Source organism: Schistocerca nitens, chromosome 5 (assembly GCF_023898315.1).
Source record: "Schistocerca nitens isolate TAMUIC-IGC-003100 chromosome 5, iqSchNite1.1, whole genome shotgun sequence".
NCBI classification, from domain to species: Eukaryota; Metazoa; Arthropoda; class Insecta; order Orthoptera; family Acrididae; genus Schistocerca; species Schistocerca nitens.
The window spans coordinates 135,449,828-135,477,322 of NC_064618.1; the positions used below are offsets into that span (position 1 = coordinate 135,449,828).

The window sequence follows — 27,495 nt, forward strand, 5'->3', positions numbered from 1 at the left end:
GCGTTTGCAATCTTAAATGCGAGTTTTAAATAATGAAGCGTTTTGTGATGAAGTCGGTAGGCCTACATGTTTGAAGTAAACAAGTTAGTAATTGTACAGTATTGTTTTTGACATCTGCATTTTTAAGCTCTTATTTCTTTAACAGTTCGTGCATACTGGTAGCATCACAAGCTTTTCTGAAGCCAACATCTGACAGTCCTTGCTGGAAACGGAAAGTTCCTGTAATTGTTGTGCCATGCTCATTCGACTTTATAGCGTCAAACTTTATTTCGTCCGAATCAGAACACTACGCACTATTTTGGGTTCAATATTATTGCCTGCCGGCCGAAGTGGCCGTGCGGTTAAAGGCGCTGCAGTCTGGAACCGCAAGACCGCTACGGTCGCAGGTTCGAATCCTGCCTCGGGCATGGATGTTTGTGATGTCCTTAGGTTAGTTAGGTTTAACTAGTTCTAAGTTCTAGGGGACTAATGACCTCAGCAGTTAAGTCCCATAGTGCTCAGAGCCATTTGAACCATATTATTGCCTGACTGTTGACGCAGGCAAGTTGTAAGCACGTTTTCCGCAGTTGTCGTGGTTGCTGAAACATTATTCGTAGTACATAATTGTAGGCACTCTTGAAGACAGTTTTTAATAGGCTTACTTTCTGTGGGGTAGAAGGGATACGGCAGTTTTCTTGTTATGTTTGGTCGTTATTACAGTAGCCTACATTTAACATTACCTGATTTTTGTAATATTTTTCGTTTGTTATCTACGAGAGGTATTCAGAAAGTCGTAAGCAGTTGTTCACTTGTGACATGCAAAAAGTTTGAAGACGTGACAAGAAGTACTAATACGTCTCACACTTTTTGCATGTCACAAGTAAACAACTGCTTACGACTTTCATTTATCTGACGTAATACAGGTAAGTAGGCCTATTAAAAACTGTCTTCAAGAATACCTACAGTTATTTGCTACGAAAAATGTTTCAGCAACCACGACAACTGCGGAAAACGTGCTTACAACTTGCCTGCGTCAACAGTCAGGCAATAATACTGAACCCAAATAATGCGTAGTGTTCTGATTCGGACGAAATAAAGGTTGACGCTATAAAGTCGAATGAGCATGGCACAACAATTACACGAACTTTCCGTTTCCAGCAAGGACTGTCAGATATTGGCTTCAGAAAAGCTTGTGATGCTACCAGTATGCGCGCGCGAACTGTTAAAGAAATAAGCGCTTAAAAATGCAGTAAATTGTAATTGGCCTACCTGTTTTGCGTGACTAAAAATATTTAAAAAAACTGAGATCTTAAAATCAGAGTTCTCTGAGCAAAGTGAAGAAACAAACATTTTTATAGGGGTAACTAAATAAATATTTCGGATAATATATACCATTAAGAAAGTTGTACCTGGACTTAATTACAAGAGTTACGCATTCCTTCCTGACTGGGAATTTCAGACTGCAACAAGAAGTTACAAATTTTGCCAAATTCAAAACGCTAATTACGTACTAAAAACGATATACAGCTAAATCGAATATGCATGCACAACGCATAGCAAGTCTCTCAATAATTCAAATACCCTTTAATCGTTTCCAAAAGTCCTCTGAACTTCAATTCAACTCAAAAGCACGGCGAACATAGGAAGCGCGAGAGACGTTTGGCAGGAAAATGGCGCCAAAGCTAATCAACCAATCACGGGCAACTTCACCTATGGCCACTCTCTCTGTATACAGGCTCTCTAGGCCGGCCGCGGCTGTGGCGCCGCGGGCAGGCTGGGACTCACCGAGGAGAAGGTGGTGATGGAGACGGGCGCGAACTTGCCGGCGGTGAGGGCGAAGGGCCGCTGGGCGCGCTGCAGCACCAGCAGCACGGCGCCGCCGAAGGCCCGGCCGCGAGACTGCCAGCCGCTGCCGTACGCCGACAGCGCCACCGCCTCCGCCTGCACAACGCCCGCCCACCTGCCTCACCAAGTGCTCTCGCTTCTGCGGCCGAGCTGGCCAGCAAAGCCTGCCTCGAACCGGCGGGCAGAAACACCGCAGTAAATGTGGGCCATGTTAATAAAAATGGGGATATCGTGACGAGCTATCACAGTGAACTCGATTACCTGTACTACTAAACGGCTAAAACATTCACTTAGCTTCTAACATCTTCCACGGCAATGAAAGTTTCATTCCCAGTATCTCATACACATATCAAAAAAAGTTTTGCATCACCCCAGTTCCCAGAACTCCTGAAGATAGACGTTGACTGTGGCTATTGTATCACAGAGACAGTCCCTTTGACCGTTCAAAGATATCACTAAACCTGCCCAAAGATATAAAAAACCTTGCATGAGCTGCGCATATTAAACGGAGGCGGTCCGGCAGCCGATCAGTTCCAGTCATTCCTCCAGGAAGGAGGTACACGCTCGTGTTGTCTATAGTTCAGCCATGCCTAGACGGTCAATGCCGCGGTTCGATCGCGTCCGCATTGTTACTTTGTGCCAGGAAGGGCTCTCAACAAGGGAAGTGTGCATGCGTCTCGGAGTGAACCAAAGCGAAGTTGTTCGGACATGGAGGAGATATACAGGGTGTTTCAGAAATGACCGGTATATTTGAAACGGCAATAAAAACTAAACGAGCAGCGATAGAAATACACCGTTTGTTGCAATATGCTTGGGACAACAGTACATTTTCAGGCGGACAAACTTTCGAAATTACAGTAGTTACAATTTTCAACAACAGATGGCGCTGCAAGTGATGTGAAAGATATAGAAGACAACGCAGTCTGTGGGTGCGCCATTCTGTACGTCGTCTTTCTGCTGTAAGCGTGTGCTGTTCACAACGTGCAAGTGTGCTGTAGACAACATGGTTTATTCCTTAGAACAGAGGATTTTTCTGGTGTTGGAATTCCACCGCTTAGAACACAGTGTTGTTGCAACAAGACGAAGTTTTCAACGGAGGTTTAATGTAACCAAAGGACCGAAAAGCGAAACAATAAAGGATCTGTTTGAAAAATTTCAACGGACTGGGAACGTGACGGATGAACATGCTGGAAAGGTAGGGCGACCGCGTACGGCAACCACAGAGGGCAACGCGCAGCTAGTGCAGCAGGTGATCCAACAGCGGCCTCGGGTTTCCATTCGCCGTGTTGCAGCTGCGGTCCAAATGACGCCAACGTCCACGTATCGTCTCATGCGCCAGAGTTTACACCTCTATCCATACAAAATTCAAACGCGGCAACCCCTCAGCGCCGCTACCATTGCTGCACGAGAGACATTCGCTAACGATATAGTGCACAGGATTGATGACGGCGATATGCATGTGGGCAGCATTTGGTTTACTGACGAAGCTTATTTTTACCTGGACGGCTTCGTCAATGGGGAACCGAAAAGCCCCATGTTGCAGTCCCATCGTCCCTGCATCCTCAAAAAGTACTGGTCTGGGCCGCCATGTCTTCCAAAGGAATCATTGGCCCATTTTTCAGATCCGAAACGATTACTGCATCACGCTATCTGGACATTCTTCGTGAATTTGTGGCGGTACAAACTGCCTTAGACGACACTGCGAACACCTCGTGGTTTATGCAAGATGGCGCCCGGCCACATCGCACGGCCGGCGTCTTTAATTTCCTGAATGAATATTTCGATGATCGTGTGATTGCTTTGGGCTATCCGAAACATACAGGAGGCGGCGTGGATTGGCCTCCCTATTCGCCAGACATGAACCCCTGTGACTTCTTTCTGTGGGGACACTTGAAAGACCAGGTGTACCGCCAGAATCCAGAAACAATTGAACAGCTGAAGGAGTACATCTCATCTGCATGTGAAGCCATTCCGCCAGACACGTTGTCAAAGGTTTCGGGTAATTTCATTCAGATTACGCCATATTATTGCTACGCATGGTGGATATGTGGAAAATATCGTACTATAGAGTTTCCCAGACCGCAGCGCCATCTGTTGTTGAAAATTGTAACTACTGTAATTTCGAAAGTTTGTCTGCCTGAAAATGTACTGTTGTCCCAAGCATATTGCAACAAACGGTGTATTTCTATCGCTGCTCGTTTAGTTTTTATTGCCGTTTCAAATATACCGGTCATTTTTGAAACACCCTGTAGAAAGACAGGAACTGTCGATAACACGCCTCGCTCAGGTCGCCCAAGGGCTACTAATGCAGTGGATGACCGCTACCTACGGATTATGACTCGGAGGAACCCTTACAGCAACCCACCATGTTGAATAATATCCTTCGTGCAGCCACAGGAGGTCGTGTTACGACTCAAACTGTGCGCAATAGGCAGCAAGATGCGCAACTTCACTCCCGACGTCCATGGCGAGGTCCATCTTTGCAGCCACGACACCATGCAGCGCGGTACAGATGGGCCTAACAACATGCCGAATGGACCGCCCAGGATTGGCATCATGTTCTCTTCACCGATGAGTGTCGTATATGCCTTCAACCAGACAATCGGCCGGCCAAGGTGGCCGAGCGGTTCTAGGCGCTACAGTCTGGAACCGCGGGACCGCTACGGTCGCAGATTCGAATCCTGACTCGGTCATGGATGTGTGTGATGACCTTAGGTTAGTTATGTATAAGTAGTTCTACGTTCTAGGGGACTGATGACCTTAGAAGTTAAGTCCCATAGTGCTCAGAGCCATTTGAACCACACAATTGTCGAAGACGTGTTTGGAGGCAACCCAGTCAGGCTGAACGCCTTAGACACATTGTGCAGCGAGTGCAGCAAGGTGGGGGTTCCCTGCTGTTTTGAGGTGGCATTATGTGGGGCTGACGTACGCCATTGGTGGTCATGGAAGGCGCCGTAACGACTACACGATACGTGAATACCATTCTGCGACCGATAGTGCAACCATGTCGGCAGCATATTGGCGAGGCATTCGTCTTCATGGACGACAATTCGTCCCCCCCCCCCCCACCCCCCACCCCTCATCGTGCACATCTTGCAAATGACTTCCTTCAGGATAACGACATCGGTCGACTAGAATGGCCAGCATGTTGTCCAGACATGAACCCTATCGAACATGCCTGGGGTAGCTTCAAAAGGGCTGTTCATGGACGACGTGACCCACCAACCACTCCGTGAGATCTACACCGAATCGCCGTTCAGGTGTGGGACGATCTGGACCAACAGTGCCTTGATGGACTTCTGGATGAACAATGAATGCAAACATGCATTAGTGCTAGAGGACGTACTACTGGGTATGAGAGGTACCTGTGTGTACAGCAATCTCGACCACCATTTCTGAAGTTCTCGCTGCATGGTGGTACAACATGCAATGTGTGGTTTTCATGAGCAATGAAAAGGCGGAAATGATGTTTATGTTGATCTCTATTCCAATTTTCTGTACAGGTTCCGGAACTCTCGGAAGCGAGATGATGCAAAACTTTTTTTGATGTATACCCTATGTAAATTATAGCCCAAGTTCTGAATACAGTGTTTCGCGCGAGCGACGCAGGCTTCGCTGTGACGACAGCCCAGCGACCAACTACACAGCGTGGTCGAAGGATTTCCGACACCCCTGCTTTCACTGGAACTGGTGAAACTGTTTGTTTGGTCCCACGTGTCGGTAAAATACACAAGATGTCCTAGGAGGAATGTTCAATATTCAGGGATATGATAGGAATGATCATTCGAAGTAAAAAAAGTCTAGTAAACAGGGGCTCTAAAATAGATACCTTAAGAACTACGAGCATTTCTTGATCTTCGATATTGTGAAACAAACTTCTTCTAGCGCATGCTCTTTGCTTTCAATTTTTTGAGAGGCGGCAATATGGACCAAAATAAATATGTCCAGTAAACATGCGCTCTAAAGTACATTCCTTAAGAACTGTGAACAATTGTTCACATTCGCTAATGTGAAACATATCTCGTCTACTGAACAAATGCTTATAGCTTGAGGCAGTGGCGGATTCGGGGGGAGAGGGGGCATAGGGGCACGTGCCCGCCCCCACAGAGTCCGAAACAAAAGAGAGGGAGAGATAGATAGACAGAGAGAGAAACTTGGCATAATCACAATTATTTATTATCGGCAGCATGGCATTGTGAGTTCAAAAAATGCAAAAATTCTGGAATTAACGAAACGTAAGTGTGATTTGTTGTGTTGTGGCTTCATTTCATTGCTTCTTTTTTCCTCAGAATTTACAATAAAAGCGCAAGAAAACGAGATCGTTTATCGTTTCGTGATTGCGTAGCACATAAATGTGCTGTAGTCTCGGTTTTACTTGCTATACAACTAATGTTAAATCTTTTACTTTGTGAAAGATTTGTTAATTTTTAGGGCTGCGTTCAGGATCACACATTCGGATATTTTCGGTAAATATTTGATCTGTTTGGATCCTTTTCCTACACACTATGAAATAGTACTGCAATCAGTTACTATAAACAGCTTTACTTGAAGCTACACGTTTCATTTTCCCTCATCGTCAGGCTTCTTACGGACAATAGATTTATTGTTCTATGTGCCTCGACATTTCACCAAGAACATTTATTATTGGCAAATAACATCTTTCGACCTTCAATGTGTTTTTATCAGGAACCGGCGTATTTCAGTCACAATGTAGCACTTCACATCTTGTTGAAAGGCACAGAGAGTAATCCGTAAGTTACCAATATTATAAATGTGAAAATAGCTCTTGTCTGTCCGTCGCCTTTCCACGGCTGAGCCACACAAGCTACTTAAAAAAATTGAATCAGTACGCAGAGGTGATAATAGTCGATGATAGTGAATGAAGGCAGCAAAAAGCTTATGGTTGGGTTTTTCATTATTTTTGAACACATTCTAAGTTGATTTCTGAACGAATCATAAGTTGATTTTGGAATGCATGCATAGTGTACGTGATGTTTCTGCCAGGGGAAATCCCGTCGTATCTAGAAATAAAAAGCTTTCCCGCGGACAAAAGGGGCCGGGACTATACGAGTTGAGCCGAATAAACCCGAATGGGTGAATGTCAATCGCTGTTTATTTATGTGGTTGATTGGTGTGCGATTTAGACTACCAGGGTGGAGATAAACGACTAACAAGAATAGCAGATAAGAAAGATTACATGTTTTTTTTTGGTGTATCCAAGAAAATGAATTTTGGCACAAAATTTTTGGCAGAATGCTACACTACCAAGGGCCATTTGTGCAGTCCCTGGTTAGCAACCGCTTAAGTTCTATTTTCGGAACATCACGGAAAACGTATAGTAAGAACACGTGAGAACGGCTAACCGGAGAATAAACGAGGGATAACTGAACCTGTGATCCTGGCAGGGTTAATGAAGTTAACCGGAGAATAAGTTTTGACAATAGCAGGAATAGTTACAGAATTAGTGATGACAAGATTGTCTGCTAGAACGAGGAAGGAGAAGAAACGGGGACATCACACAAATGATATAGAAGAATATGGATTCCAAATTTATATAAAAATTTCGTACTAATACTTTTCGATCTGATGCTTGAGCAACTCGAGCATATGAATGAAATGTGAAACTATTTCATAATGTAAAAGTTTTTGCTTGTAGTAGGCCTAGTAGGCATTTGATATTGGTTCTTCGTGAATTACGTTCTGTCGAGTTATTGCCGGCCGCGGTTCTAGGCGCTTCAGTCTGGAACCGCGCGACCGCTACGGTCGCAGGTTCGAATCCTGCCTCGGGCATGGATGTGTGTGACGTCCTTAGGTTAGTTAGGTTTAAGTAGTTCTAAGTTCTAGGGGACTGATGACCTCAGATGTTAAGTCCCATAGTGCTGGAGCCATTTTGTCGAGTTATTTATAAAAATGAAGTATGTAAAAATGACCATTTGTACCAAAACAGACTCGTTTATTTGGCGTGTGTTACAACTGCTGCAATATTTGAAAGGCCTATTTCGTTTTATCTACCAGGCAGAGACAAAATAGGCGTAATCAAATCGAGAAACAACACCAGTCTTGGTACTATTCGTATTAACAGCTTTTTCAGTATTAGTCAACGACATTTTGATTTTTCATGTAGCAAAACGTTCATGAACTTTGATGCTTGTCTCTTGTTTATACTGGTTTTATGTTTACTATATTTAATTTTATGTCATACAAAAGAGAAAGTTGTTAGCTAATAGACAATAATGAGAGCAAATTTTCTGAAGAGTTGTTATTCTCCTGGTCACAAATAATCCCACCCAGTATTAATTGTGTTTTTTTTGTATTAGGTGCAGGATGTCAAACCGGCCGACTGGCAGCAGGGGAGGCACCAGAGGACAATTTAATTTCCATAGTCTTGAATATAGGTTTGATGGCTTCCATTACAAAATATACACGTTTGGATTCCACAGAGCGAAATATACAGTGACGTGCGATAGAAGAGTGCTGCGTGAAGAGGCGTGGCACTGCACTTTGGCACACTTAAGACCGAATAACAAGTCTTACATATCCTCGAGAACATATGTGTCTTATAAGTAAAACTCTTCAGATAGATGTGCTATACAATTTTTTTTTTTTTTAATTTTGCCGTCCTATCTCAAATGCTCGAGGAGGTGGAGGGATATCGTAGATCCGGGGTTGATAAGAGGTTCGTCAAACTGGAAACTGCTAAACTGTCGATCTCAAAAAGACCTAAACAAAAGTCCAAGAGATCAAATTCTTGTCTTCTAATATTCAGCCATAATCACCATTTTTGTCGTTTGGTTCGGCCTGATTCAGCAAATCTGAACGATGAAATTGGTGATTGTGAATGAACCACAAAAGACAAACATTACGTTCTCGCGGACTTAATGTAGATTTTCTTGAGATTTTTTAGTATGACATCCAATTATGTACCACATATTGATTACGCGGCTTTTTACTGCCGGCAGACTCTTTACTTTATGTAGCAGATTACCCTTAAGCGGTTGAACAAACTTCCATCAAATATGTGCCGCGACAATTCTGATTAAATTAGCCTTCAAACAAACAAAGAAAAAGAAATGGCTCTAAGCACTATGGGACTTAACAACTGAGGTAATCAGTCCCCTAGACTTAGAACTACTTAAACCTAACTAACCTAAGGACGTCACACACATCCATGCCCGAGGCAGGATTCGAACCTCTGACCGCATCAGCAGCGAGTTCCAGACTGAAGCGCCTAGAAGCGCTCGGCCACAGCCGCCGGCACAAATAAAGAGAACTGCATTGAAATCGATGCATTCGTTTCGGAGCAGCGATGCCATAGACAGAAAGACGTTAAACTTTAAATACCTGACTCCTTGCTGGGGAACTGCGGAGGCGAGGGCACACACCGCGAGCTGTGCTTCTCCGGTATTTACTCGTCGTAACAACACTACTGAAAAGCGAGCGAAGCCGCGGGTAGAGCGAGCTGAGTATACAAGCAAACGGACATGTTACTAAGCGATGTGAAACTTTCGGAATTGTTTACAGGTGGCACTCTACTTACGTAGGAGTGCACACCTATGCTTTGAAGTTATTTGATTTTCTGATCAGTCAAGTTCGCTGAACAATTTGTTTTCGAAGAAGATAAAACTTCCGTAACCATTACTGGGATTCAGCGTGACTCTTTCGCAGCTATTAAAATTTTATTTGTTGCAGATTAGAAAATTTGAAGACATTTTCCCGCGCATCAGATACATGACAGTAGAATTTTTTTTTGTAAAATATGACCGGGTTCCTAGGAGGAAGTTATTGTGTGTTCTTCGAGATTATGCAAGAGGAGGCAAACTTTTGCAAGCAATTAAAGGTCTTTACATGGATAGTCAGGCAGCAGTTAGAGTTGACGGTAAACTGAGTTCATGGTTCAGAGTAGTTTCAGGGGTAAGACAAGGCTGCAACCTGTCTCCACTGTTGTTCATATTATTTATGGATCATATGTTGAAAACAATAGACTGGCTGGGTGAGATTAAGATATGTGAACACAAAATAAGCAGTCTTGCATATGCGGATGACTTAGTTGTGATTGCAGATTCGATTGAAAGTTTGCAGAGTAATATTTCAGAGCTAGATCAGAAATGTAAGGACTATGGTATGAAGATTAGCATCTCCAAAACGAAAGTAATGTCAGTGGGAAAGAAATATAAACGGATTGAGTGCCAAATAGGAGGAACAAAGTTAGAACAGGTGGACGGTTTCAAGTACTTAGGATGCATATTCTCACAGGATGGCAACGTAGTGAAAGAACTGGAAGCGAGGTGTAGCAAGGCTAATGCAGTGAGCGCTCAGCTACGATCTACTCTCTTCTGCAAGAAGGAAGTCAGTACCAAGACTAAGTTATCTGTGCACCGTTCAATCTTTCGACCAACTTTGCTGTATGGGAGCGAAAGCTGGGTGGATTCAGGTTACCTTATCAATAAGGTTGAGGTTACGGATATGAAAGTAGCTAGGATGATTGCAGGTACTAGTAGATGGGAACAATGGCAGGAGGGTGTCCACAATGAGGAAATCAAAGAAAAACTGGGAATGAACTCTATAGATGTAGCAGTCAGGGCGAACAGGCTTAGATGGTGGGGTCATGTTACACGCATGGGAGAGGCAAGGTTACCCAAGAGACTCATGGGTTCAGCAGTAGAGGGTAGGAGGAGTCGGGGCAGACCAAGGAGAAGGTACCTGGATTCGGTTAAGAATGATTTTGAAGTAATAGGTTTAATATCAGAAGAGGCACCAATGTTAGCCTGAATAGGGGATCATGGAGGAATTTTATAAGGGGGGCTATGCTCCAGACTGAACGCTGAAAGGCACAATCAGTCTTAAATGATGATGATGATGATGATGATGATGATGATGAAATAGACATTTATGTCTAATTTTGTTGATCGGAAAAGCTGTCTTGAAAATGTATTACTTTTTGTGTAGAAACAGTACAAAGCACGAATAAGGAATTGATTCAATACAGCGCAACACTCGAAAAATGTGCTTTTAGGCCAATTACAAACTTAGCGACCTATGGGCTACAGGTGAAAGTCTTCTAGCTGTAATTTAGTGATTTTGGTAATGATACTATAATGAATCGCAAAGAGAGAAAAAGATCAGCATAAATGAGATTTTTACACAAAAAACAGTGATGGTAGCGAGGAGGAAGGCCTTCGTCCCATACAACCACAAAATCATCTTGTGATGGTGAGGCGCCTTCAGTGTTCCCCCTCGGTGACAACTACTGTTGCGTCCACGTCTTACGTGATTCAGGAACGTGATACATGGGTAAGTGTCACAACAATATAACGTGCACGGCGGCTGACTCACTGTCACACAAAAGCGTGTCTACAACCACTCAGTCATTATTCAATCAACAGTTCAATTTAACTCAGCTTTGTCAGAATGGGACATTTTGACGCAATGACTGCGGTAAGCGTATGTACTGCTGTTGTTGTGAGACAATAAACATGAGATGAAACATCATTCATAATTAAGTCGGTATAATAAGTTTTGTCAACTCCATAGTGAGCTAAAACGCTCTATTTCCCCTCGGGAAATGTCGGTAGAAATCTTAATATTTTGTGCCTCCTCTTAGAGCTGATATACTCGTATCTTACGATCTATAGTGTTAGGTACGAAATGCTGTACATAAGCTGTGTATGTTGTTAACGCTGCATATAGTACCACATTTGAACATGAACGTTTTTTAAATGTGCTTTCGCGAAATTTCATTCCAGCACTGTACGACATGCTCCAGCTGCAACACCTCCCCCCCCCCCAACCCAATCAATGCCGCTGTTGGAGTCTAATGGCCGACTACATCGATTTTTGTCTGTGCGGGCATGCGTGTTTGCCAGCCGCTCCGTATGCAACACGGGTGTAAAAGGACTGCTTCATCTAAACACAATCTGTAGCGTTCACCTGCGGAGCCTATGTCGCGACTGTGATGCAGTTGATCGGCAAGTGGATGAAGGTGGAGCTGTCCCCTTCCCCCCCCCCCCCCTCCCCGCCCCATAGTTGTGCTGCTTACTGTGCTTACGTCGCTTCACGTACAGGGAAAAACGCCTGCGGCCATTCAGATGGCTCAGATGGCTCTGAGCACCATGGGACTTAACATCTGAGGTCATCAGTCTCCTAGACGTAGAACTACTTAAACCTAACTAACTTAAGGACACCACACACATCCACACCCGAGGCAGGATTCGAACCTGCGACCGTAGCAGCAGTTTGCCTGTCGGTGCTGAGTACGTCCAGACACGGAGCAGAAACGTCCATTTGGCTGTACCCGTGTAGCCTATCTGCATAACACTAAAGGTGCTGTTTGTTCTGCAATCATTGCTTGCTTGATTAGGTGACTTCATTTCGTATATATCCTGTTTTATGACGTGTAAATTTGCAACGTTTCATGTCCACTCTCTAAAGCTTTGATAGTAAAGGCTAATGAGGATCCCTGCATTTTATTTACTCACTTAGTTAATCCACAGCTACTGACATCTTACAGCCTCCTCGGGCAAGCAAACGTGGAGAAGCAATAGCTTGCTAGCGTGTGAAGTGACAAGGTCGAATGGAACAATTTGGTGTGCTCTAAAACTATTTAATTTTTCTTGTAAATGCTGCAGAATATATTTTGGTGCAACATTTGCTGAAAAGGCAGTCCGCCAATATGGTATGCCACGATATACCAAACTATTTCGAGCATCATATCTAAGTACACCATTTTATATGAAAGCAATATAATTGCCTTCGACAGTGACAGAAGTGTAGGCACACAAAACGAAATTAATATTAATTCACGATTACAGCTGTTTTTTTAACTGCGCCACTGTGTCCACCAACGTGTTTCAGGAATTCGCTCTACAAGGATTAGAAATAGGTGTATAATGTTTTGTTGAGTTCGCCAATGTATTTTCATTTTATTATTAAAGTTACAGATAAGCTACTCGACCTGGGCCAAAAATGTGCTTTTACACATGAAGGAAAGTACCAGTGGTTGAAAAATACTTCGCAGCCTACTGTCGTTGTTGTTGTGGTCTTCAGTCCTGAGACTGGTTTGATGCAGCTCTCCACGCTACTCTATCCTGTGCAAGCTTCTTCATCTCCCAGTACCTACTGAAACCTACATCCTTCTGAATCTGCGTAGTGTATTCATCTCTTGGTCTCCCTCTATGATTTTTACCCTCCACGCTGCCCTCCAATACTAAATTTGGTGATCCCTTGATGCCTCAGAACATGTCCCTTCTTCTAGTCAAGTTGTGCCACAAACTCCTCTTCTCCCCAATCCTATTCAGTACCTCCTCATTCGTTATGTGATCTACCCATCTAATCTTCAGCATTCTTCTATAGCACCACATTTCGATAGCTTCTATTCTCTTCTTGTCCAAACTATTTATCGTCCATGTTTCACTTCCATACATGGCTACACTCCATACAAATACTTTCAGACACGACTTCCTGACACTTAAATCTATACCCGATGTTAACAAATTTCTCTTCTTCAGAAACGCTTTCCTTGCCATTGCCAGTCTACATTTTATATCCTCTCTACTTCGACCATCATCAGTTATTTTGCTCCCCAAATAGCAAAACTCCTTTACTGCTTTAAGTGTCTCATTTCCTAATCTAATTCCCTCAGCATCACCCGATTTAATTCGACTACATTCCATTATCCTCGTTTTGCTTTTGTTTATGTTCATCTTATATCCTCCTTTTGAAGACACTGTCCATTCCGTTCAACTGCTCTTCCAAGTCCCTTGCTGTCTCTGACAGAATTACAATGTCATCGGCGAACCTCAAAATTTTTATTTCTTCTCCATTGATTTTAATACCTACTCCGAATTTTTCTTTTGTTTCCTTTAACGCTTGCTCAATACACAGATTGAATAACATCGGGGAGAGGCTACAACCCTGTATCACTCCCTTCCCAACCACTGCTTCCCTTTCATGTCCCTCGACTCTTATAACTGACATCTGGTTTCAGTACAAACTGTAAATAGCCTTTCGCTCCCTGTATTTTACTCCTGCCACCTTCAGAATTTGAAAGAGAGTATTCCAGTCAACATTGTCAAAAGCTTTCTCTAAGCCTACAAATGCTAGAAACGTAGGTTGGCCTTTTCTTAATCTAGCTTCTAAAATACGCCGTAGGGTCAGTATTGCCTCACTTGTCCCCATATTTCTACGGAATCCAAACTAATCTTCCCCCGAGGTCGGCTTCTACCAGTTTTTCCATTCGTCTGTAATGAATTCGCGTTAGTATTTTGTAGCCGTGACTTATTATACTGATAGTTCGGTAATTTTCACATGTGTCAACGCCTGCTTTCTTTGGGATTGGAATTATTATATTCTTCTTGAAGTCTGAGGGTATTTCGCCTGCCTCATACATTTTGCTCACGAGATGGTAGAATTTTGTCAGGACTGGCTCTGCCAAGGCTGTCAGTAGTTCTAATAGAATGTTGTCTACTCCCGGGGCCTTGTTTGGACTCAGGTCTTTCAGTGCTCTGTCATACTCTTCACGCAGTATCATATCTCCCATTTCATCTTCATCTACATCCTCTTCCATTTACATAATATTGTCCTCAAGTACACCGCCCTTGTATAGACCCCTCTATATACTCTTCCACTTTTCTGCTTTCCCTTGGAACTGGGTTTCCATCTGAGCTCTTGATATTCATACAAGTGGTTCTCTTTTCTCCAAAGGTCTCTTTAATCTTCCTGTAGGCAGTATCTATCTTACCTCTAGTGAGATAAGCCTCTATATCCTTACATTTGTCCTCTAGCCATTCCTGCTTAGCCATTTCGCACTTCCTGTCGATCTCATTTTTGAGACGTATGTATTCCTTTTTGCCTGCTTCATTTACTGCATTTTTATATTTTCTCCTTTCATCAATTAAATTCAATATTTCTTCTGTCACCCAAGGATGTCTATTAGCCCTCGTCTTTTTACCTACTTGATCCTCTGCTGCCTTCACTACTTCATCCCTCAAAGCTACCCATTCTTTTGCTACTGTATCCCTTTCCCCCATTCCTGTCAATCGTTCCCTTATGCTCTCCCTGAAACTCTGTACAAGCTCTGGTTTAGTCAGTTATCCAGGTCCCATCTCCTTAAATTCCCACCTTTTTGCAGTTTCTTCAGTTTTAATCTACAGTTCATAACCAATAGATTGTGGTCAGAGTCCACATCTGCCCCTGGATATGTCTTGCAATTTAAAACCTGGCTCCTAAATCTCTGTCTTACCATTATATAATCTATCTGATACCTCTTAGTATCTCCAGGGTTCTTCCATGTATACAACCTTCTTTGATGATTCTTGAACCAAGTGTTAGCTATGATTAAGTTATGCTCTGCGCAAAATTCTACCAGGCGGCTTCCTCTTTCATTTCTTACCCCCAATCCATATTCACCTACTACGTTTTCTTCTCTCCCTTTTCCTACTACTATCAAATTCCTGTCACCCATGACTATTAAATTTTCGTCTCCCTTCACTATCTGAATAATTTTTTTTATTTCATCATACATTTCTTCAATTTCTTCGTCATCGGCAGAGCTAGTTGGCATATAAACTTACTACTGTCGTAGGCGTGGGCTTCGTGTCTATCTTGGCCACAACAATGCGTTCGCTGTGCTGTTTGTAGTAGCTTACCCGCATTCCTATTGTTTTATTCATTATTAAACCTGCATTACCCCTATTTGATTTTGTATTTATAACCCTGTATTCACATGACCAGAAGTCTTGTTCCTCCTGCCACCGAACTTCACTAATTCCCACTATGTCCAACTTTAACCTATCCATTTCCCTTTTCAAATTTTCTAACCTACCTGCCCGATTAAGGGATCTGATATTCCACGCTCCGATTCGTAGAACTCCAGTTTTCTTTCTCCTGATAACGACGTCCTCCTGAGCAGTCCCCGCCCGGAGATCCGAATGGGGGACTATTTTACCTCCGGAATATTTTACCCAAGAGGACGACATCATCATTTATTCATACAGTAAAGCTGCATGCCCTCGGGAAAAACTACGGCCGTAGTTTCCCCTTGCTTTCAGCCGTTCGCAGTACCAGCACAGCAAGGCCGTTTTTGTTAATGTTACAAGGCCAGATCAATCATCCAGACTGTTGCCCCTGCAACTAGTGAAAAGGCTGCTGCCCCTCTTTAGGAACCACACGTTTGTCTTTCCTCTCAACAGATACCCCTCCGTTGTGGTTGCACCTACGGTACGGCTATCTGTATCGCTGAGGCACGCAACACGCAAGCCTCCCCACCAATGGCAAGGTCTATGGTACATGGGGGGGGGGGGGGGGGGGGGGGGGAGGGGGGGCGGTGGCAGCCTACTAACGACATTAAATTACCGCTTTTTCACAGAGTGAATGAAAACCGTACTTTCCAATTGTGTTGGTTAAAGAGATAATAGGAGTGGCTTCTATACGATAAAATTACCTTTGGCACATTATGCAAGGCGTGCATTATTTTTGGACTGCGTGAAGCGAATACAAATTATGTGAAACTGGGAAAATAGGTGGCAGAACCGCTGAAATTATGTAACAAAGCCTTTGAAATCCTCACGCGCCACGAGGACACAAAATAGAACCAAGCTGATGTGGTAGCCTCTCATAATTTCCTGATGACGATGGAGGGGAAATCAATGGACATTTTTGCTCAGACGAGATCCCAGGAGAGCAAGTCTATAGAAGAGAATCGTGAAAAACTTATACCCATTATAAAAACAATTACATTATGTGGAGAGCAAAACATTCCATTAAAAGGACACAGGGATGAGGATGATATAGAATCGGAAAGTTCTCCTGGAGAAGGCAACTCCACAGCATTTTTGAAGTTGCGAATAGATACTGGAGATGAGATACTTCTCGACTACGTGAAAATGTGTGCTAAAATGCTTCTTACATTAGCAAATAACTCAAAATGAATTAATTGAGAGCTTTGGGAAATTAATAATACAGTAGTAACAAAAATTAAAAGATGTAAATATTTTTCTATTATAGCTGATGAGACTACAGATGTTTCTCTTAGGGGAAACTATTCATTTGTATTCGCTATTTCGAATTGGATACTAACAAAACCAAGGAAGATTTCCTCAAATTTGCTCAGATTGTGGATCTTACCGGTGAAAACATAGCTCGCAATGTACTGCAAGAACTGGAACACCTGAACCTAGACATTTATCTGTTCTGACGATTGAGGGGCCAATGTGAGTGTTAAAAGTTTTCCAGGTGTGCATATCCAGTATTTCAACCTTTGGCGTTTGATACTCAGTGCGCAAGACACCGACTACAACTTAACCATCAGTACTGCCTGCACTGTACCTAGCATAAATAATGCCGTGGGAGTTATTTCAGCTGTAGCAACCTTTATCCGTGAGTCACCTGGGAAAATGATCTCTTCTAAGAAGAAATTCAAACTCATTTGCACACGTAAAAATAAGATATACTAATAAAGTGTGTGAGACAAGACCGGTGGACATTTATAGATGTCTTCCCATGTCTCCCTCAAATTTTGCAGAATAGGGCTGATAAAGGAGACAAACGTGTTACACATGCATTTTCGCCGCTCCAAGCTACAATCACGTCGGAAATCATACTGGGCGCTGTCATCTTCACTGAAGTTTTGGGAATAATTCTTCCTTTATCTCGATCGTTACAGGCCGTCGAAATTGATATACTTTTGGCAATGAAACTTGTCGAAGCAACCACAAAAGCCTCCAAAAGCAGCACAAAATTAGCACAGATCCATTCAAAATAATTTTCAATAGGGCTGAAAGCCTAGCAGATGAGACTGACGCAGGAAACACAATCCGAATGCAGACAGAGCCTATAGAAGAATATTACCTACTGTCAGTGTTTATACCTTTTCTCGATCATTTGTTAAATGAAACGTCGTTAAGATTCCGTACAACTTAGCAGCAAAGAATCAGACATCTACAAAAACTGCTAACACAGAACTTTAGTGATGAAGATATACAGCTTGTTTTGCAAAGTGCTGATGCATACAAAGACCATCTCACTTGTTTTGTAGCTTTGAAGGGAGAGCTATAATTTTGGCAACAAATTGACGAAAATATGTCGAACTCTCTAGTAGAGGACTATAAAAGAGGAATTGCGCTGCCAAATATTAGTCTTATATCAGTTGTTATGCACATTTCCTGTAACAACCAGCACTGCAGAGAGATTTGTCTCAACATTACACCGTCATATATCTTAGCACCAGGATGACAGAAGATCGTTTAAATGGACTGGCACTGATGCTTTTCCATCAAGATACTGAATAAACGATGAACAGCGAGGAAGTGTTGGATATCTTCTCTAGGAAACACAAGAGGAAATTTTCATTACATCACATGTAATAATGACTGCAATAAAATTATGACTGTAATAAAACTGTATGTCTAATATATCTATCATATGTGACAATACTGTAATAAAATTAATTTCTAATATGACATATAATATGTGTGTGTGTGTGTGTGTGTGATATATTAGAAATTAATCTAAGCTGTTAGCTCTATGCTTTACAAGTTTTAGGAGGAGGTAGTATGGTCCAAAACAAGAAACATGGGCTCAAGAATGCATGCCTTAAGAAAGGGGCGGATACAGAATTTTTTCTTGGGCGTGGCGGGTGGGTTGTGCACAAGGATCGGAAGGCTGAACATGTCCTTACAGGCTTCGTGGTTAAACTAAGTCTAATATATATACTAATTTAAAAATAAACACACACACGCGCACACACAAACCGTCTCACAACGAAGCCTATAAGGACACGTTCACCCTTATCATCCTTGTGCACCCCTCCCCCCCCCACCCCCCACCCCCACCCTACCCCGGAAAAAATTCTAAATCCGCCCCTGTCCTAAGGTATGCATTTTAGAGCCCATGTTTCGTGTTTTGGACCATACTATCTCCTCCTAAAATATGGAAAGCACAGAGCATACAGTAGAAGAGATCATAAAGTAAAAGCTTACCTGTGAGGTTATCTGAGTGCCAAAGAAACAGAAAGTGCCGACGTTCAGGAAATAAAGGACGAACAGTGTCAGTGTCTGCACAAACATCAGGTCCACGCCTTCCATCTGGAACAGACATCTTTATGGAGTTGATCTTGAACTACTTATCAACGAAGTGGGACATGAAAAATCAGCTTATCTAAAGAGAAGGTGTAGAAACACTAAGGAAGATAGCAAACGTAATGATTTGCGGCGCCATTCCGTAAGGCTGAAAGCACTCAGTCTCTCTGTTGCTATTGTACTCGATTTGTTGTAAGAGTCTCTCCTCTTTGAGAATTGTACTCGGTTATTAAACATTCCAGGCTAAGAGATAATAGTGTTCGTCTAAATAAGTAGTTTTCCAAAAGGACTTACTGTGGTGTCACCGCCAGACACCACACTTGCTAGGTGGTAGCCTTTAAATCGGCCGCGGTCCGTTAGTATACGTCGGACCCGCGTGTCACCACTATCAGTGATTGCAGACCGAGCGCCGCCACACGGCAGGTCTAGTCTAGAGAGACTCCCTAGCACTCGCCCCAGTTGTACAACCGACTTTGCTAGCGATGGTTCACTGACTACATATGCTCTCATTTGCCGAGACGACAGTTAGCAAAGCCTTCAGCTACGTCATTTGCTACGACCTAGCAAGGCGCCATATTCAGTTACTATATGTCTTCTGAACAGATAATATTGTGAATCATGAACCGTCAAGAGCGACGTTCCTCATTAATGGATTAAAGTTAAGTATCAAACTAATTATGTACGCTTTCTGAATTCTAATTCCTTGTCATGTTCCAGACCTCACGTCAGTATAGTTCTTTCCTCCTCACGCCAGCCTGCGTGAGCTAAAACGCGTGCATTTCGGCCTCCTCTAGTAACACGGTGTTAGCTCTTCAGCCAACACTACACTTACTATGGGCCAATGGGAGGCCAGCTGGTCTGTCCAAAGAATTGCACAAGACTTCGGACGTGACCAGTCAGCTACGTTTTACTACTGGTGATCCAAGAACAGCAACGGCATACCTATCCACACGTGGGCCGTCGAATCAGATGAACAGTCAGTACTGATCCAACAGTGGCCACAGGACAAATTAAGTTGTTGCACTTTCTTTGTCAACAAATACCATTAAACCTGGCCTACGAGTAAGAAAATGATGCCCCCAGTTGCGCCTTTCGCTACAAGGTAAGAGGACGCTTGCACTATGATTGACATCCATCTTTTATACAAACTCAGAGCACATTCTGAGCTGAAACTTAATATCCCGAACAGAATGCGTCCCCCACGTCAATCAATATGGATTGGGGAAAAATCAGTCACTGATCTCGACGTCCTCTAACGCCACATTCCTGGAAGTAACAGAAAAATCACAGTTTTTCAATATGAAACTCAACGCACTTAACAAAACTGTCATTCATCAACGAAGTCTAGAACATGACTCATCACATTCTGCTGAGCATTGTCTTTATGAAATGTGGCAAGTTGAGTTACCTGAAAGAGGCGCAGTACTTCGGATTCTAAGACCTCCGCGTTCAGGTTGTCATCCACACGTAGTGGTTGAGGTCGTAGTTGTATACAAAGGAGCATCTGACGTTTGCCTACTTTGACATTCAACAGTGCAGGCCACCTTTCTCGGGCTCCCTCCGTCGGAGGTTCGAGTCCTATCTCGGGCATGGGTGTGTGTGTTGTCCTTAGTGTAAGTTAGTCCAAGTTAGATTCAGTAGTATGTAAGCTTAGGGACCGATGCCCTTAGCAGTTTGGTCCCATAGGATTTCACCACAAATTTCCAAATTTCTTTTTTTCTTGTTGCGTCTTCCAAGTACGTGGCCATCTCTACGTTACAGGTTGGAACGACACTCACCCAGAAATACTACATTTAGCCACTGGCGTCGTTGGCTTAACCGCAGCAATATGAGGGATTTATAGCTTCCGGGCAACGAAAAGGGGCGCAATGAAATACGTGACCGAAGTCCAGCTCTCAACATAACTTATCGAGCCTTCGACGTAAGCTTCCCACAACTGTGCAGTCCTTCAAGACAAGCAGAGAATGAGCTGAAACTTTATAGTTTTTGAAGAGAAGATAGCAGTCGTACTGTGCCGTGGTCAAGCCTCAGGTCATGACTTCTTAGGCGCCGTTCCATCAACTAGTTCCACAGATGTGCCACTGTACGACTATACACTTTCTTAGAGTCCGATATTTCTGCCCCCTTAGAACACGTTCACATTTTGAAATTGCAGCCTTTGACGACGACAAGGCGTAGAGGCGTGTTCCTTGATGTTTTACTCTGTTCAATGACTCTTCTCGGACTGACTGTGGCAAGAGGCTGACTTTTAAAGAAAGGTAACAGAGGGCACTATCTACGTGTACATCATTTCTGTGCAGTCTTGAGCAGTCATTGCTGGAAAGGTGGAACCTCGTTTATTCGGACTAGATAGCGCCCTGTGTCATCTGTAGAATCGAAATTCCGGAAATCCTAGAAGTTAGAAAAAAAAGTAGGACGACAGCTATAGCCACATCCGTTATATTTGTGGTGTGAGAATTATGGAACTATAAGAAATAAAATCGTCATAACTTCTGAACGGTTTGCGTTAGGACGTTCAAACTGCATGGTTGGCCGTGGGGCATGGTGGGAATTAGTATGCGCGTATGGTTTGGTTTAGCGACGTAGCCCACTTCCATTTGCATGGGTTCATCAGTAAGCAAGCAAGCGCTTTTGGGGGACTGAGAATCCGCATTTCGCGATAGAAATGTCTCTTTACCCTCAACGGTTGACTTTGTGGTGTGCAATGTCCAGTCACGGGATAATCGGTCAGATATTTCTTGATGGTATCGTGACTAACCGTACACGAAGTTTTGTGAGATGATTTCATTCCCATTATCCAAGGGACCCTGATTTCGATGAGTTCATACAAGATGGAGCTCGATACCATCGAAGCAGGGAGGTGTTTGATGTCTTGGAGAAGCGCTTTGGGGATCCCACTGTGGCTCTGGGGTAACCAGAGGCCACTGGCAAGGGCCTCGACTGGCCGCCATATTCTCCTGATCTGAACACATGCGACTTCTCTTTGTGGGGCTATATTAAAGACAAGGTGTACAGCAATAGCCCTAGAACCATTGCTGAGCTGGGAACAGCCATTCAGGAGGTCATCGACGGGGCGATGTTCTGTCACTTCAACGGGTCATGCAGAATCTCGCTATTCGTCTGCGCCACATCACTGCCAATGATGGCTGCATATCGAATATGCCATAGCGTAAATGCGAACATCTGTAGTGACGTTTACATGTTGAATAAAGTGTGTGCGCTCGTAACCAATAATTCAGTACTGTATAACGAAATGTAAACTTGTTAACTGACACCTTCCAAGGATATTAGTAAAATGATCCTCGTCGTATACTGTCTCCAGTACTACGTTCGGAGCGTCAACATCAAGAAATATTGTACTTTGTTTCAGACGAGAAAACGGATCACAAGGATTTTTATTTGGAAAATTTGGACTTAGTCCCAGATATGTGAACCTGCTTCAGATCCCAAAATGAGTTCCCGTGTTCTTTGTTGGTCAATCATCTGTTTATTGTAGCATTTGTTTCTTCTTTCAGAATGTCCCCTACCAAAATGTTAATGTATGAGACAAGAAGTTATGTTTTGCTGGAAACGTGACAAAGAGATATTTCTTGCTTATTCAATTTGCTTAACTAAAACGAATTTTATTTTAATTTAGTTGAAAATATAAAATAACTTTTAAAATAAAAACCAATAAGAAATACAGGCAAGTACTGAGGCTGCTGACATTAAGGATTCCAAAACCTAATATACTAATATTTAATAATTCCCTAAGTTTTTATGTCAGAGAAGCCAAAACTTCATTTTATTACACCCATTTAGCAAAAGATTTTTTATTACGTTAAAAAGAAAAGACGTGGTGTTATAGAATTTATATTCTCTCTACTTACCGATATTAACACAAATATCATAAGACATATTACCACAACTAGTGGCAAGAAGTCTAGTAGCAAGAGCGGATGGTAAACAGCTTCCATTTCCTGCAGGAAACTGCAACAGAATGTCAGATACATTTGCTGTGCAAAATAATCAAACTCATAATTATGTTTTATGGTAAACAGTAACTAGAACGAAAAACAATGTATTACTCCTATGACAAATTAAATAGTGGATTAAGATTGCCACTGGAATTGCAGTTGTAGTACGAGCCAGGGATATGATTCTGTACACAAGTAGCTGAATATAGCATTCTGAATTTTATACTGACGCAAGGGTTCTAGAAAATGGAATTTATTAATAGAAACAACAGTAGATCTAATGTAACATCTACCCTACAAGAACTGTATTTTTATTTGGGCAATTTTCGAGAATGGGAGAAAGATATGGTGTACTAGTCTGTACAAAGAAGAGATATGTACAAGAATCTGAAGTTGAAGGAAACAGAAAAAACATAGTTTCACACAAAAATAAAGTTTTTAGAACCGAGAGCTGAATCTCAAGCAGCAAACATAGTGATAAAGCTAAATCACAAAAGGCAGAGCAGTATTATAATAATCACATTACCATATTGGGTATTGTTTCACACTAGAAGTGAATGCTCCATTTTTTTCCAAATACCTAAACTCTACCCCTCTATCCAGATATCCTCGAAGACAGGCATCATCTGGATGTAACCACCCTCCACCACTCGAATTATGTATGTTGAAGTGTCGGCAGAAGTGCCAACACCGTGTTGTTTGAGGAAGCCGAAATGCACGCTATAAGCTCACGCAGGATGGCGTGAGGTCTGAAACAGGATACTTAATGAATGCTATAAAGAAAAGTACGTAGCTGCTGGAATACTTAACTTTAATCAACAATTGGTGAACATTGGTCTTGTTACTATACATGCTTCATTAGATACATAGCAAAGGATAAATGGCGCCATGCTAGGTCGTAGCAATTGACTAAGCTGAAGGCTATGCTAGCTATCGTCTCGGCTAATGAGAGCGTAATTCTCAGTGAACCTTTCCTAGCAACGTCGGCTGTAGAACTGGGGCGAGTGCTAGTAAGTCTCTCGAGACCTGCCGTGTGGTGGCGCTCGGTCTGCGATCACTGACAGTGGCGACACGCGGGTCCGACATGTACTAATGGACCGCGGCCGATTTAAAGCTACCACCTAGCAAGTGTGGTGTCTGGCGGTGACACCACATATGTACTTATTGATATGTCCCTCTTTTCTTCAACATTTTTACGTTTTCCTAAATGCCCCATAAACTAACCATTCTAATGCACCGTCTCTTATTATCAACTGGCGCACTCTGCTGTGTTTGTGCCAATACATCGCCAAAGCATACACCTGCACACTCTTGATATGCTATTACAACTAAACTTTAACTACCTAACCCTGACAAAGAAATCCGGTCAGACACCTACCCATCTTTCCATGTTTAACAGAACACTTCTCTTACTGTCCATACCAGGGCTCCTCTTCCCTCCACTTTCCTCCCTCCACTTCCAAAAGTGTGGTTCTGGGTCCTCTTCTCAATCACTTCCCTATCACATCCTTTCAAAGGCACTCTAACACGAAAACCCTCATCAACGGCGCCCATTTCCTTCAAATTAGTGCTGTAAAGTAAAGTGATTCATACGTACACTAAAGACTGACATCAGTTTTTGTGTTTTTGTAGTGTCCCCATCAGGTGCCTCCCTGGGTGGAAGTTTCGGGAGTATCTCAGAGATATGAGAAATTAAATACTCAGAGTGAGCAAAACCTGCAACAGAGGAGTAGACTGAACTCCAAATCTAGAAAGACAGTCAATCTGCAGGAAGAAACATCTGGAAAAAACTTGGTTCCCCTGTGTTAGCCAGCCATTTTTTTCCAAAACTATCCAAGAACTTACGTAAAATCAGAATACAGAGACCCTTTGACCTGAATAATGCATATTAGTATCACTGATTGTTGTTATTTAGTTATCTTAATTTACATTTAATTGGATTTTCATGGTGAATATAAGTATGAAGTCATCTGGAAGCCCACTAGGATGACTGCTAGCATTCGCGCTAGCAGCAAGGCTCCTCGTCCAGATAGAGGAGCAAACCCGGGGGGGAATTCTCAGACTCATGCACCAGATGGGCCACATGTAAAGCCATTCGCTTGATCAGATTTTCATTCTGAGTTTCTGCAACAGGACGACGGGCGTCCTGCTGGCAACACATATACGATCTCGCTTTGGAGTGCACTGGACTTCACAGATAACGTCTAGAAAATGGAGTAAAAGCTCACAATTTGGGACCTCTTCGTAAGCATAGGCCACCGTTGCAAGCCAGGTCCACGAAACCGAAATGTTTACGCAATACAGGAACTGCAGGATTGATTAATGTAAAAAAAAATGGAACTAGAGAGAGAAACTCGACTATGCTAATCCCATTCCATTGGTCACAGAAAGAGACAGAAAGAGAGTGAAACGCCATTTTCTGTAGTAAATGGTAGGAAGTGTGTTAGTCGTTAACTGTCTGAAGAAAAACTCTGGAGGGTGTGAGAGCAGTGCTGTCTAAAGTAAATAGAGGTGGTTGAAGATCCAACTACGGAATGGAAGTTGTCATATATCTCTTCGATATATAAATAGGGCGACAAGAGGGTGTGCACAGATTATAGAGAAGTGAGTGTTAACCCAACAACAGCTAAGCTTTTTTTTGCAATATTTTGAGTAAGAAAACAGAAAAGAATATATCGGCTTTTAGTGAAGAGTAATGTGGTTTTAGGTAAGGATGATCATGTGTTGATAACATTCACTGTATCAGACAGTAATCGGAAAATGCAGAAATAAAAATAAAAGCTTATACATGGGATTGTGGACCCGCAGAAAGCACATGACGATGTTCGGAAGCAATGAGAAGGGTTAATGTGAGAGAAAAATTGATTAACCTGCTTAAAAGTTACGCAAGAGCACAAAAGTAATAGTGAAAAGGTGAAGAAAGGTTAGCTGAAATATTTTTGTTGTCAAAGGTCGAAAACAAGGTTGTGGAATGTCATCTATTTTACCTAACATTTACTTGGCAATGATTGGCTGGTACAGGAAATGATGAGACATGGGAATAAAGATTGGTGACGATACTGTTCACTCATTTTTGTTTGTGGATGACGAAATAATGCTCACTCAAGATGAAGAGGATATGAAATATATGCTGAGAAAGCTTAAAGAGGAGTATAGCAAAAGGGATTTCGGAATAAATCTGGACTAGACAGAATATGCGTGTACGGAACAGGATTTGGTGAAAACTGATACAGAGGAAAAAGAAATAAAATCCTACAGAAGCTAGAAGTATTTGGGAACAATATTAGATAACTCCAGTACATGTGAGAAGGATATCAGTTTCAGACTAGGATTGGGAAAGAGAACTACTAAAGCTTTGCATCGGATACTAGAGTGTAATAATATTCGGCAGGGCAGTAACAAAAGAATATTTTTCATAGAGGTAGGGAACACATTTCTAAATAGAGCTATGATGTGGCCTCAAAAAAGGGAAGTTAGGAAGAAAATTAGAAATGTGGAAATGTAAAACTTTGAACATAACTGCTAAGGTTCAGTGACCGTGTCAGAATTGTATTGTAACAAATAAGTCTTGTTGCAACCCTTGTTCACAGTACGAGCAGCCCTTAGCGGCTCGCCATCTCACAAGTGTTCATGACGTCGCCTTTCCGGCTTAGATCTTTTTTAATATGTGACTTGTAAGTACTGCATCTTTTCGCGTCAGTACAAACTTTAATTTTATTAATGTACTATATACCTAATGTTTTAGTACAGTTAGTCTAATTCTGAAGACGACGCTCATAGTAGCGTCTAAAACAGGTCAATTTTGACTTAATATTTGTGACCGAGGGCTTATTTGTTACAATAATGTGGAAATGGTTTATATGAGAAGATGTCTGCAGTTAACGAGGCTAGACAGGATGTGAAATGAGGAGGTACAGAGGCGAATGGAGGTAACGTGCTCCATTACAAAAAAGTTCTATAATAGAGCGCTTTAGTGCTATGGGTATACGAGTATACAGAGAATGCTTAACTATAGGTGGCCACGGAAGATTTAAACTGGGAGCTGCTCGGAAGGAGAAGGTGAGGCAGGCTGGCATTAAGAGCAGAAAAATACATACAGGAAGCAGTGAAAGACAGAAATCTAGGACCTGATAACTGGAAGAAGGAGGACTCTGGAAGTCGAAGACGGCTAACGCCTAATAGATAAGGCCGAGGAAGAGGAAGAAGAAAAAAATGATAAAAATCATTTATTTAACATCTTCAAAGTCTAAATTTTATTTTAATAATTTTAAAAACGTACATATTTTGTTTTCAATTTTTTTAAAAACAATATGCTTCTATATTATATTAGCGTTCTCAGCTGAAGAGCGGAAGGGAGGCAGTGTATACGCCTGTCGGGGTGAGGGAATGAAAATGAAATAACAATTGTGGTGTCGTCCGAAGAACGAGGCCCCAAAGCAAGGTTGGTATGTCGCGACCGAACCACAAGTAAGACCAGCCGCTGCCAGAAGCAACGACGAATAAGAGACGCTGACGTAGACAGGACCTCAAGATCTCCGCACTTACTTAAGGCAGAGCAGGGGGCCCCTCAGCCCAGTCTCCAATCATCGTCGAAGACGACAGCATCGCCGCTCTACCGAGTCATCAGTACTATAGTTGCACTA

General features: G+C 42.5%; 1 protein-coding gene across 1 annotated transcript in view; it reads right to left on the reverse strand.

Annotated features, from left to right (window-relative positions):
- Nucleotides 1-27,495, reverse strand: part of LOC126260309 (uncharacterized) — a 121,927-nt gene that overhangs the window by 32,745 nt on the left and 61,687 nt on the right. Inside the window, exons 3-5 of the mRNA XM_049957633.1 lie at nt 22,766-22,865; nt 18,798-18,902; nt 1,765-1,920 (exon numbers count right to left, since the gene is read on the reverse strand). Coding sequence (XP_049813590.1) covers nt 1,765-1,920; nt 18,798-18,902; nt 22,766-22,865 — 361 coding nt within the window. The remainder of the gene's footprint in view (nt 1-1,764; nt 1,921-18,797; nt 18,903-22,765; nt 22,866-27,495) is intronic.